We start from the raw sequence: 12,938 nt of genomic DNA, 5'->3' as shown, positions 1-12,938 counted from the left end.
ACAGACTGAAAAAACAGTTTTAAACTTTTTTTTTTTTTTTTTTTTTTTAAATTTTGCTTCAGTGACTTCTTCAGTTATGAGAGAAACAGACGTCACATTTGACACTTGTGGTCTCTTTTATTTCAACTGTTTTAAGACAAACTGCGACTTTCTTAAATTATCTTTTAAGCTAACGAACATTGGCATCATTTAGAAAACAATTCAAACGGGATCTAAACATTAGTTGTCTCTAGCCTTTCACGAAACTCTACTGCCTAATTTACTTGTCTTTAAGAAATTCAGCCGTCGCTTGTAGTTTATCACAGTCCCTACCTGAGGCACGCCAGGTCCGGGCTCTGTCCCAATATGTTGGAAGCCTTTTTTATGCTAAACAGATATCGTTGTCTGATGTATCATTTGAACTCTAGTTGGTCTAAATGTATGTCGGCCTAAATGCAGCGTTTGAACCTCCGTGTCTTAAACTGATGGATGCCGTCAGAACAAAACAGCGTTTCAGCACAGTGATCGTTAACTCTTTATTGTGCACAATTAAATTTAAGGCAGTAAGAAGCATTTAAAAACAGACAGACTGAACATGGACAGGAACAAAGTCACATCACTCTCTCGCTGACGAGGAAAGCGTCTCCACTGCACGGTGTCGTACTGGACTCAGGCAGCCTTTAAATCTCAGTTATGGTTGTGCCGTACAGTGAGATTGAGCTGATTTTAAAGACTGCTGACAGGAACATTTTGGCGACCATTATCGGTGTGTCTGCACACAGGGAACCCATTCTCACTCCCGACTCATCATATAGGACGCTTGGTCAAGACCCCTTGGCGTCAGTTTGTAACGCACTGGGAAGCCCTTTAGCGCCATGGTTCAGTGCTAAAGGTAGGCTTAGTATAAATCACTCAGAGTCCGACGAGACCGCTGTTTGTTTCCGGTGTGAAACAAAAAGTCAACATTGATTCTTTGTAGTTATGCTATTTTAACCCAAACCACCATCCCAACCAAGTACTTTTGGTGCCTAAATCTAACCAAATTGCAACATTTCACAACATTAACCACTAGTTTTATTTTGAAAGTCTAACCAGACGTTGCATATTTGTTATTGCTAACTTGACAGCAGAGCTCTACACGCCAAAGGGTACCAGGGCGTTAGAAAACGACGCCAAGGGGAGTTGACAAAGTGTCCATGTGTGACGAGTTGGCAGTTAGAACATGTTGGAGTGAGATGTTAAGATTGATATCAGTCTCATGTCTGGAGTCAGGATGTGCTTAGCTTAGCTTAGCATAAACCCTGGAAACAGCTAGCCTGGCTCTGTCCAAAGTTTAAACAAGCACTAGTTTTTCGCCATTTTCTGTCACTACTTTTCATGAAGGAACGCGGCGTCTCCATTCTTACTTTCACATGTAAAAGATGTAAAAATTGTTTTTCACATTACTGTTAATTTAAGGATTAAACAAATTAGACAACATGTTAATCACTGAGCTTTAGCGGTCTTGGTAGGTGTGTGTTTTAGGCTAGCTGTTCCCCCCCATATCTAGTCTTCATGCTAAGCTAGGCTAATGCTGTGTTCCATTTACCTCAGAAGTCGGAGCTGGTAACGACGTCTGACCTGAGTTGACGGTGTTCCAGTTAACAAGTCGGAACACCTCGCTCGCCCAGCAGCTGTTTACAGCTAGCTAGGTTAGCTATTGTTACGCCGGTTGATTATTGTTGTTATTATTTACTAAATGCTGCAGCAACACGTCCACAGGCAGCAGCTGGACGGCACTTTGTGTACGAAAGACAAATCACAGTCGGGGTATGGCGGTTCTCCTCACTTCCCAAGTCGAAAATCCGACTTAAGGCAGCGTTCCCTTTGAAATTTCCGACTTTCAACTCGGAAATTCAAATGGAACAAACCATAACCACATCCTCACTCAGCTGACTTGAGACTGATAGCAGTTTAGCAAAGGAGGTGGTCAGTTTTTTCATCCAACCCCAGCAGAGGAAAGAGACAGGTGGTGTGATGTCATGAGACCTCTAAGTTATTTTCTGCGTTGACCAGCCTTCTTTTTCCACTGATTCAAAGTTTATAGGTGTGTTTTCCATTCAAACTTTAGATGCAGTTCCTGTAACAGCCACTAGATGCTGCTCAAAGAAAACTGATGAAATTAAAGTTTATGGGGGAAATGATTTCTCTTGTCTCTCTCTCACTGTCTTCGACATTAAACCGTGATGGTGGCCGCTTGGTAATATTAAGCCTCGGTCCAGCTCTTCTTCGGACGTACCGGTGCAGTGGAAACGTCGCTCAGCGTGTCATCCTGCTGAAAACAGACCTGCTGCCCTGCTGGAAAATAACAGTCAAGTCGTGTCAAGTGTTCAGTTTCGGCGTCGAGGCAGCAGACGCCTCCGGTCAGACTCTCAGGAGGGGAGAGGCGGGGTGATGATGCATTCAGGTGATGCCCTAAAAACGGCAAGAAACATCTGTAGCAGCAGGCAAAAATACTAGTTTGACCAAAACTGAAAGTCTGTTCCATATTTGTGAAATTTAATTTGTAAATAATAGGATTCATTTTCTCAGTCAGAGTGAAATTTAAAAGAAGTTTTAAAAAACTTGATGAGACAAAACATCCAGAACATTCGTCCATTTGTCTCCTCTCCCCACAACGCCCTGATGTGCAAACCAAGTTAAATGTTGATTTAAAGAACAGTCGTCACACGTCATGTCAGTTTCAAAGTAAATTCAGAAGCACAAAAAAACAAAACAGTGCTAGAGTCTGACGGGAGCTAACTGCTAACACGCAAGCTAGCTGGAAAATGCTAGCACTTTGTGTTAAAGAGGTCATGTTCGGCTCACTTTCAGTTTCATAATTGTAGGGGTTGTACCAGAACAGGTTTACATGGTTTAATTTTCAAAAAACACCATATTTCTGTCAGACTGAACATTGCTGCAGCTCCTCTTTCACCTTGTGTGTTGTTTTAGCTAGTTTAGTTTAGTTATTAATCTGTCACATGTTTATCTTTCATTATGTTTTTAACCAAAACTCAGAATATGACCTCTTTAAGACAAAATGACACTAAAATTATGATTTATCTGGAACAATCTGTTTAAAGAGCAGAGTTCTGAGTGCTCGACAGGTTTTGATGCTGTGGGTGAATTTCAGTTGAGATTTGATCAAATTGTACTTAAAAAGGCGCAAAATACGATCCAGTTTTCATTTCTGAAATACATTTTCAAATTTACCTAACTGCAAATCAAAACCTGTTTGTTCAGGACAGATATGTTCATGAATCCCGATATGTTAAGTTAAACTGTAATCTTCTGCCACAGTCTGTTCGTCTGTTCACGGGAGGATTTAGAATAGTTTTTTCAATGAGACTAAAATCTGTTTCGGGTTTTCTATTAAGACTTTCTGCTTCTTTGGACACAAACATAAAATCTAATCAGTAAGAATCGATCAAACCACGTGTGTCACGAAAAACAAAACGGTCACTGCTTTGGTCCTGACCTCTCAGACACGTGATACATTTACAGAAGCAGCACCTGAATGCACCATCATTAAACATTCATCGCTGGGCAGGTGGGTGGGGGTGTCCAGGTGAAGGAGGATTGATTGACAAGTGATTGGCAGGTGGTGGGCGTGGCTGAGCAGGTGATTGTGTGTTTCATGCATCTGTGGTGATTCCTCTGTAGAGAGAAAAAGTCGAGTGAGGCGTTAAGAGAGAATTTAAAAGGTTCAGTGAACGTCAGTGGCCTGCAGCACCGTACCTGTCCAGAGGAGGGAGCCGTTAAGAGGGGTCGGGCTGTCGGAGGGAGGGGGCGTGGTCTATCCTCGACTGTTTGGTAGACGACTCATTCCAATCCTGTCGATGGGAGGCGGATTGACTCGTCGCCGTGGCAACTCAACTGTCTTGCTGCAAACACACAAAGGAAGACGATAAGGTGAACAAGGCGACGACTGGCTGCGGTCAAATCAACTTTACTAAGGAATCAACCCGTTCTCACTCCCCAACTCGTCACATGTGGACACATGGTCGAGACCCATCGGCGTCAGTTTGTAACACACTGGGGATCCCTGTTGCGTCAGTTTGTGACGGTAAAGGCAGGTATATGATATTTAACAGAAAAGACTGAGTAAGGAGGTGGTTGGTGTGGATGGAGGGCCAGAACCCCGACTTTGAACCATGAGACCGGGGTTCGTGTCCAGTGTGAAACAAAAAGTCAACATTAATTATTTTTATTTGAGTTACGTGAGTTACTTAAATTCCGTAAGTAACGCAAGTGACGTTAGTTAACTTAAGTGTTAACTGGTGTATGTAGTTATTTTAACCCAAACCAGGATCTTTTCCGAACCTAAACCAAGTAGTTTTGTTGCCTAAATCTAACCAAACTGCAACTTTTCACAACTTTAATAACGTGCCGTTTCAAAATGGCAATGTTTTGAAACACTAGCGTTTTATTTTGAAAGTGTAAACAGACGTTGCATATTTATTATTTCTAACTTTACAGAACTTTGCATATTTGTTGTTGCTAACTTTACCAGAAGTTGCATATTTTTTGTTGCTAACTTTAGGGGACGTTGCATATTTGTTGTTGCTTACTGTACCGGAAGTTGCATATTTGTTGTTGCTTACTTTACCAGAAGTTGCATATTTGTTGTTGCTAACTTTACCAGAAGTTGCATATTTTTTGTTTCTTACTTTAGGGGACGTTGCATATTTGTTGTTGCTTACTTTACCAGAAGTTGCATATTTGTTGTTGCTTACTTTAGGGGACGTTGCATATTTGTTGTTGCTTACTTTACCAGAAGTTGCATATTTGTTGTTGCTAACTTTACCAGAAGTTGCATATTTTTGTTACTAACTTTAGGGGACGTTGCATATGTGTTGTTGCTTACTGTACCGGAAGTTGCATATTTGTTGTTGCTTACTTTAACAAACTTGTATATTTGTTGTTGCTTACTTTACCAGAAGTTGCATATTTGTTGTTGCTTACTTTAACAAACTTGTATATTTGTTGTTGCTTACTTTACCAGAAGTTGCATATTTGTTGTTGCTAACTTTACCAGAAGTTGCATATTTTTTGTTGCTTACTTTACGGGATGTTGCATATTTGTTATTGCTAACTTTACCAGAAGTTGCATATTTTTTGTTGCTTACTTTAGGGGACATTGCATATTTGTTGTTGCTTACTTTACCGGAAGTTGCATATTTGTTGTTGCTAACTTTACCAGAAGTTGCATATTTTTTGTTGCTAACTTTAGGGGACGTTGCATATTTGTTGTTGCTTACTGTACCGGAAGTTGCATATTTGTTGTTGCTTACTTTACCGGACATTGCATATTTGTTGTTGCTTACTGTACCGGAAGTTGCATATTTTTTGTTGCTTACTTTAGGGGACATTGCATATTTGTTGTTGCTTACTTTACCAGAAGTTGCATATTTGTTGTTGCTAACTTTACCAGAAGTTGCATATTTTTTGTTGCTAACTTTAGGGGAAGTTGCATATTTGGTGTTGCTTACTTTACCAAACTTCTATATTTGTTGTTGCTAACTTTACCAGAAGTTGCATATTTGTTGTTGCTTACTTTACCGGAAGTTGCATATTTGTTGTTGCTAACTTTACCGGACATTGCATATTTGTTGTTGCTTACTGTACCGGAAGTTGCATATTTGGTGTTGCTTACTTTACCAAACTTCTATATTTGTTGTTGCTAACTTTACCAGAAGTTGCATATTGTTGTTGCTTACTGTACTGGAAGTTGCATATTTGGTGTTGCTTACTTTACCAAACTTCTATATTTGTTGTTGCTAACTTTACCAGAAGTTGCATATTTGTTGTTGCTTACTTTACCGGAAGTTGCATATTTGTTGTTGCTAACTTTACCGGACATTGCATATTTGTTGTTGCTTACTGTACCGGAAGTTGCATATTTGGTGTTGCTTACTTTACCAAACTTCTATATTTGTTGTTGCTAACTTTACCGGAAGTTGCATATTTGTTGTTGCTAACTTTACCGGACATTGCATATTTGTTGTTGCTTACTGTACCGGAAGTTGCATATTTGGTGTTGCTAACTTTACCAAACTTCTATATTTGTTGTTGCTAACTTTACCAGAAGTTGCATATTTGTTGTTGCTAACTTTACCAGAAGTTGCATATTTGTTGTTGTTTACTTTAGGGGACATTGCATATTTGTTGTTGCTTACTTTACCAGAAGTTGCATATTTTTGTTGCTAACTTTAGGGGAAGTTGCATATTTGGTGTTGCTTACTTTACCAAACTTCTATATTTGTTGTTGCTAACTTTACCAGAAGTTGCATATTTGTTGTTGCTTACTTTACCGGAAGTTGCATATTTGTTGTTGCTAACTTTACCGGACATTGCATATTTGTTGTTGCTTACTGTACCGGAAGTTGCATATTTGGTGTTGCTTACTTTACCAAACTTCTATATTTGTTGTTGCTAACTTTACCGGAAGTTGCATATTTGTTGTTGCTTACTGTATTGGAAGTTGCATATTTGGTGTTGCTTACTTTACCAAACTTCTATATTTGTTGTTGCTAACTTTACCAGAAGTTGCATATTTGTTGTTGCTTACTTTACCGGAAGTTGCATATTTGTTGTTGCTAACTTTACCAGAAGTTGCATATTTGTTGTTGCTTACTTTACCGGAAGTTGCATATTTGTTGTTGCTAACTTTACCAGAAGTTGCATATTTGTTGTTGCTTACTTTACCGGAAGTTGCATATTTGTTGTTGCTAACTTTACCGGACATTGCATATTTGTTGTTGCTTACTGTACCGGAAGTTGCATATTTGGTGTTGCTTACTTTACCAAACTTCTATATTTGTTGTTGCTAACTTTACCGGAAGTTGCATATTTGTTGTTGCTAACTTTACCGGACATTGCATATTTGTTGTTGCTTACTGTACCGGAAGTTGCATATTTGGTGTTGCTTACTTTACCAAACTTCTATATTTGTTGTTGCTAACTTTACCAGAAGTTGCATATTTGTTGTTGCTAACTTTACCAGAAGTTGCATATTTGTTGTTGTTTACTTTAGGGGACATTGCATATTTGTTGTTGCTTACTTTACCAGAAGTTGCATATTTTTTGTTGCTAACTTTACCGGAAGTTGCATATTTGTTGTTGCTTACTGTACCGGAAGTTGCATATTTGTTGTTGCTTACTTTACCAGCAGTTGCATATTTGTTGTTGCTTACTTTACCGGAAGTTGCATATTTGTTGTTGCTAACTTTACCGGACATTGCATATTTGTTGTTGCTTACTGTACCGGAAGTTGCATATTTGGTGTTGCTTACTTTACCAAACTTCTATATTTGTTGTTGCTAACTTTACCGGAAGTTGCATATTTGTTGTTGCTTACTTTACCGGAAGTTGCATATTTGGTGTTGCTTACTTTACCAAACTTCTATATTTGTTGTTGCTAACTTTACCAGAAGTTGCATATTTGTTGTTGCTAACTTTACCAGAAGTTGCATATTTGTTGTTGCTAACTTTACCAGAAGTTACATATTTGTTGTTGTTTACTTTAGGGGACATTGCATATTTGTTGTTGCTTACTTTACCAGAAGTTGCATATTTGTTGTTGCTAACTTTACCAGAAGTTACATATTTGTTGTTGTTTACTTTAGGGGACATTGCATATTTGTTGTTGCTTACTTTACCGGAAGTTGCATATTTGTTGTTGCTTACTTTACCGGAAGTTGCATATTTGTTGTTGCTTACTGTACTGGAAGTTGCATATTTGGTGTTGCTTACTTTACCAAACTTCTATATTTGTTGTTGCTAACTTTACCAGAAGTTGCATATTTGTTGTTGCTTACTTTATGGGACATTGCATATTTGTTGTTGCTAACTTTACCAGAAGTTGCATATTTGTTGTTGCTAACTTTACCAGAAGTTGCATATTTGTTGTTGCTAACTTGTTGCATTTTTTTGTTTGCTAAGCATTGCAAAGTTGTTTAACCTAACAAAGTTGTTTTTGTTGCCTAAAACTAACCCAGGGTTAGGTGCTTAGGTTTAGGCAAGAAAGGAGGTGAAATTATGAAATTATCTGTTCGGAGCCAGTTGGTATAAAATCCCAAATTTGCAGTTAATCAAGAAAGCAATTGACAAGTGGTGAACGTGTAGGTTTTCTGGTCCCCAGGTCAGTTGGTAATCCAGATGAGGTAGTTACTTCACTCCAAACCGACATACTGTAAAATCAACCTGGCTGGTTCCATTATTAATGAATTTAATGAGAAACGGCCCAGTTTGTTAGAAGACAGTGGAACCCTCAGAGGAACGTCGTACCAAACACTCACAGGGTTCTCACAGCTCGGGTCGTCCTACCTCTGCTTGTTTGTTGCTTGTTTGGTTTCCATGGAGCTGATCGACAGACGGTCCAGCGGGGCGTTGTTGCCAGGGAAACTCCTCTTCCTCTTTGGCTCCATGACATCATTCTCCAGCGGCGCCAGGTCATCCAGTCGAAGCAGCTTTGCCGTTAGCTCCTCCCCGGTCTTCACCACTCGGGGACGAAGCCGAAGAGCCGCCAGAGACCTGGACACGGGCCAGTCTACACGCTGGGACACCTGGACAGGATAAAGATATGTACAAAATTTTCTAATCCATAATTGTTCCATCTTAACTTTTAAGCCAACATGAAGAAGAAGTTCTCCGAAAAATTTAAATGTGAATATCTCCAACCCCTTTCAGTAAAGGTGGGCTAGGGCTACGTACCTAAGCAGAGGATTAAGAAAGGATAGGTCTATGCACTGAAAGAGTTAAAGATCCTGTGCTCAGATAGGATGAAAGGCTGGGATATGTCTATGTACTGACACACAGGCTTGGTCTATGAACAGGAGCAGTCAGGATGTGTTTATACAGTCGAGATGTCTATGGTCTATGTTTTGATAGACAGGAGAATTGACCTCATGTCAAAAGTTTTCTTAAAAGTTAACGTATAAAATATGAAATCCTTCACAGTGTAAAAGCGTTAAACCAGATGAGTCAGAAGTGTTTTCATTGTTGACTCCTCAGGGGGGAAAGTAATACAGAAAAGTAACTTAGTAAACCCAGTACTAAGTAATGTGATATTACTTTTTAAGTAGTAATAAGTAAAAAGTATTTAATTATTTTAATTAATTATTTAGGTTTTGTTATTATAATTGTGTAGACAGGAAGTTAAAAGGCAGAATGTAACAGAGCAGTGCTTCACTGTTGCTGGGAAACATGAGCAGGATAGAGATGAAACACACATGGAGGAGTCAGACCTGAAGTCCACCGCTCCGATCTGAGAGCCTCCAGCTTCTCCTCCATATTTTATTTTCTATAAGGGAGTCTCCGTATAGAAAATATTGACCTCAGCAGAGGAGGGCCACCCTGCTCTGTGTCTCCACCTCGTCTGGTGTTTTCACACGTCAGGACTCCATGTTGCGAGTCGTCTCTTACATCACCGCCCTGACAGCGCGCAGGTTCTGACTTCCTGTCCGCCTGCGATCACATCTCATCCAGACTAAACACAAAACACCTTCAGGTTCGTCTCCCTGCAGCTGTGTTGGCCTTCGCTCTGATCTTACATCATCTGATATCAGCACAGGGGCCCCCGGGAGGAGAGGCCGTTTGTTTTGGCCCTCGGGATGATTTGATAAGACGCCACGTGATCAGCTGCTTCACCGTCTGATCCGGGACGTAGGATCCGTCCCGCAGACTACAGACGCTCACAACATGTCACATTTTAATCAGCTATTTGTGTAAAAGTACTAATACCACAGAGTGGAAACACAAAAGTAAACTTTTACGTTTTTACTTTTATCTTTTACTAAAAGTTGAAGTACTCATTATTCAGAATAATATTTATGAAACAACTGGATGATAAATATTGATGGATTCATGTGTTCATCCCTTTAATGTTGCAGCTGTTCATTTTAATGAACTTATAATAAAACATCATAATTTATTAGTGAATTATCTTTGGTATTAATATTCTAAATCAGCACGGTAGCTAAAGTTATCAGATAAATGTAGTGCAGTATCTCCCTCTGAGATGTGGTGCAGTAGAAGTAGAAAGTACAGTACAAGTACCTCAAATCTGTACTCAGGTACAGTACTTGAGTAGATGTACCTTTTTAACATTAAAAACTCGGAGCGTGTCACCTGGTAGAATCATGTTTTTTGCTGCCACACCTGCACCACCTTGATGGAGAGTTACCTGCCTGCACCGCCTTGATGGAGAGTTACCTGCCTGCACCGCCTTGATGGAGAGTTACCTGCCTGCACCGCCTTGATGGAGAGTTACCTGCCTGCACCGCCTTGATGGAGAGTTACCTGCCTGCACCACCTTGATGGAGAGTTACCTGCCTGCACCGCCTTGATGGAGAGTTACCTGCCTGCACCGCCTTGATGGAGAGTTACCTGCCTGCACCACCTTGATGGAGAGTTACCTGCCTGCAGGTGTGTGTGTTTGTGTGCTGACCTGTTTGACTCGGAAGCCGTCGACGCTGCCGTGGAGCACAGTGATGGACAGCAGGCAGCAAAACATCAGACAGCCACAGAACTGCATCTGCAACAACAACAACAGGTCACCTTGGTGTCAGTGTCGTTACTACACGACAGTTTACCGTCTCCTCGTTCATAAAATCTGTCGCGGCACTGCTCGTTTTTTATGAATAAGCCAAATATAATATTTCATAAAATCTCAACTATGGATGTCAGACTTTCCCAGCTGCACCTGAACGCAACAGAAGCTTCATTGAAAGGTCAGAGGTCACAGTTGTCTCAGCCTGTATTGTGGTCCCACACTAGATGCAGCACTTTATATCTTAATAATTTGCACTTTACAACGTATATTGTGTGTGATTTTACTGCAGCACACTCTGAGTTTTTAGTTTCACTACAGAAAGGTTTGAGTATAAAATCATTTTGCCAGTTTTCCAGTGTTTTAAAGAGTTCATACTCTGCTTACTTTCATCTTCATAGTTTCATTTGGAGGTTGTACCAGAACAGGTTTACGTGGTTTCATTTTCAAAAAACCCGAGTGTTAAACGCTCCGTTTCAGCTACAGAGTGAAGCATCTCACTTCTAAAAGGTCTTTGTTGGGAGCTGCACATGCTCAGTACCTAGGTAAGGACTACTAGCCAATCAGAAGCAGAGTAGGGCGGGTCCTGACAAGCAAGGTAGTGTGATCCAAAACGCTGTCAAAACGTAGCAAAACGTTTGTTTCAACGGAAACGGTGGTGCCTTGAACGCACCGTTGTGTTTGTAAGCCTGCTGATTTTTAACACTGCTGTGTTTACAAACTTTAGCAGCTGATTGGGTAAAACCTCTGACACACCCACCAAACAGGGGGACGTGGGCAACGTTTCAAGGAAACAAGTCGTCCAGTCCGAAAACATTTCAAACCGGTGCAAACCGCTTTGAAATGGCTTCACAATCTAGACTGGATGTCGGCGAGCATTATGCTGCGTGTTAGCTCGTGACGCAGAGAGGTTACGGAAGTAAAGGCTGGACTACAATCCAGCTGTGTTCAGTTCAGGAGCAGAGTTTTCTGTGGGAGGTAGGAACTCCCTTTAGGGCTTTTCACTTTCCAAACCTGTTACAAGCACAGAAAAGATTTACAGGAGAGGGGAGAAGCAGAATATGACCTCTTTAAAGTCTTTTTGCAAACACACACACACTGCAGGACACTTTTAGCTCAGCTGATGGGTCGATGGTATTGTCCAGCAACATCGGCTAATTTTAGCATTTTCCATCTCTGCAAATAAATGTCTTTTGACCGTCACATGCACGTTCACTGACGTGCACGTGCACGTGCCTGCATTCTCCCCTGACACACACACACACACACACACACAAACAAACACTTGTTGTCTACGTCACACACATTCTTAATGATGCACAAACGTCTGTGCACGCTCACACACGGCTATTCACACCAGTGCTGCTGACATACTGCCGCTGTCATTCATGCACGAGTGAGGATATAACACACACACACACACACACACACACGCAGCAAATTCTTCCATTCACAAAAATACCCCGTGTTTCCTCCCTGCAGCCCAGCAGCACACTGAACATCACCTTCATGTGCACCTGAACGCAGCGGCGACACTGTGTTACGACCCGCTTGTTTGGAGATTTCTTTTTTGCAAAAACTCTAACTGATATTAAGGGACAATAAAACAAAATAGAATTCCAGGAAATACAATGGCTGACGTTTTAGGGCGCTGTTTCAAAGCTGATGTCTTTTTCTGATGGGATCTCTGATTATAAAAGAATGCATTTTTATAATCAGAGATCACGTCAACACCCTAAAACAACACAAGAGCTAAAACCATGGAAACAAACATTAGCAATCAACCAAAAGCAGAGAGAGAGAGCAGACAGTTTCTGCAGCAGTGGGTTAATCTCACTGTTATTGATCAGTTTGACAGGAAAAACTAAATCAAACACCAGAGAGGAGAAGAGACAGAAAGTTAGAACAGCAACGCACCAGTGCAAAGGGAAAACTCTTCTGGAGCAAAGTACATTTTGCAACGTAACACCTGCAGGAGTCTGAACCTGTGCACACCTGCACCGCACACACACACACACACTCACACACAGAGCGCCGTGCATGTATAAACAGCACACACACCTTCAGTCTGGAGTCGAGTGTGTCCGTCCTGCTGCGTCGTCTCTTCTCTGTGTTTCTGTGTCTTCACATCAGGTTTTATAGCAGCTGCCCAGGAATCTCCTGTCCAATCAGCAGCCTCCGCTACTGTCACATCACTTCCTGTGCTTACCCCCCCCCTCCCCCCTACTTTCCACTGTTTTTGTCTGACATTTATCTTTAGCACCATTACCTGTGAATGAAGCCTCCTGGGAGCAGCACTCCTCCTCCTCCTCCTCTTATGCAAGTCAGTCTTTCAAATAAACACATTTATATCTGTAACATCTCCCACTCAGAGCCCTGGACTGTC

The 12,938-nt window shown here is 41.0% G+C and overlaps 1 protein-coding gene across 1 annotated transcript; it reads right to left on the bottom strand.

Moving 5' to 3' along the window:
• Positions 1–3,629: 3,629 nt before the first annotated feature.
• LOC119892862 (osteocrin-like) lies at positions 3,630–12,696 on the bottom strand. Its single transcript, XM_038704874.1, has 5 exons — positions 12,614–12,696; positions 10,451–10,537; positions 8,329–8,567; positions 3,739–3,884; positions 3,630–3,657 (listed from the first exon to the last, which is right to left on the bottom strand). The coding sequence occupies exons 2-4, from the start codon at positions 10,535–10,537 to the stop codon at positions 3,797–3,799; spliced, it is 414 nt and encodes a 137-aa protein (XP_038560802.1). The 5' UTR covers positions 12,614–12,696; the 3' UTR covers positions 3,630–3,657; positions 3,739–3,796.
• Positions 12,697–12,938: the final 242 nt, after the last annotated feature.

This window comes from Micropterus salmoides, unplaced genomic scaffold, assembly GCF_014851395.1.
Source record: "Micropterus salmoides isolate LMB-PRFRI ecotype aquatic unplaced genomic scaffold, ASM1485139v1 Ms_hic_scaffold_740, whole genome shotgun sequence".
NCBI lineage: Eukaryota > Metazoa > Chordata > Actinopteri > Centrarchiformes > Centrarchidae > Micropterus > Micropterus salmoides.
Note: the sequence above shows the minus strand (reverse complement) of the source record. Positions and strands in the feature narration are given on the sequence as shown.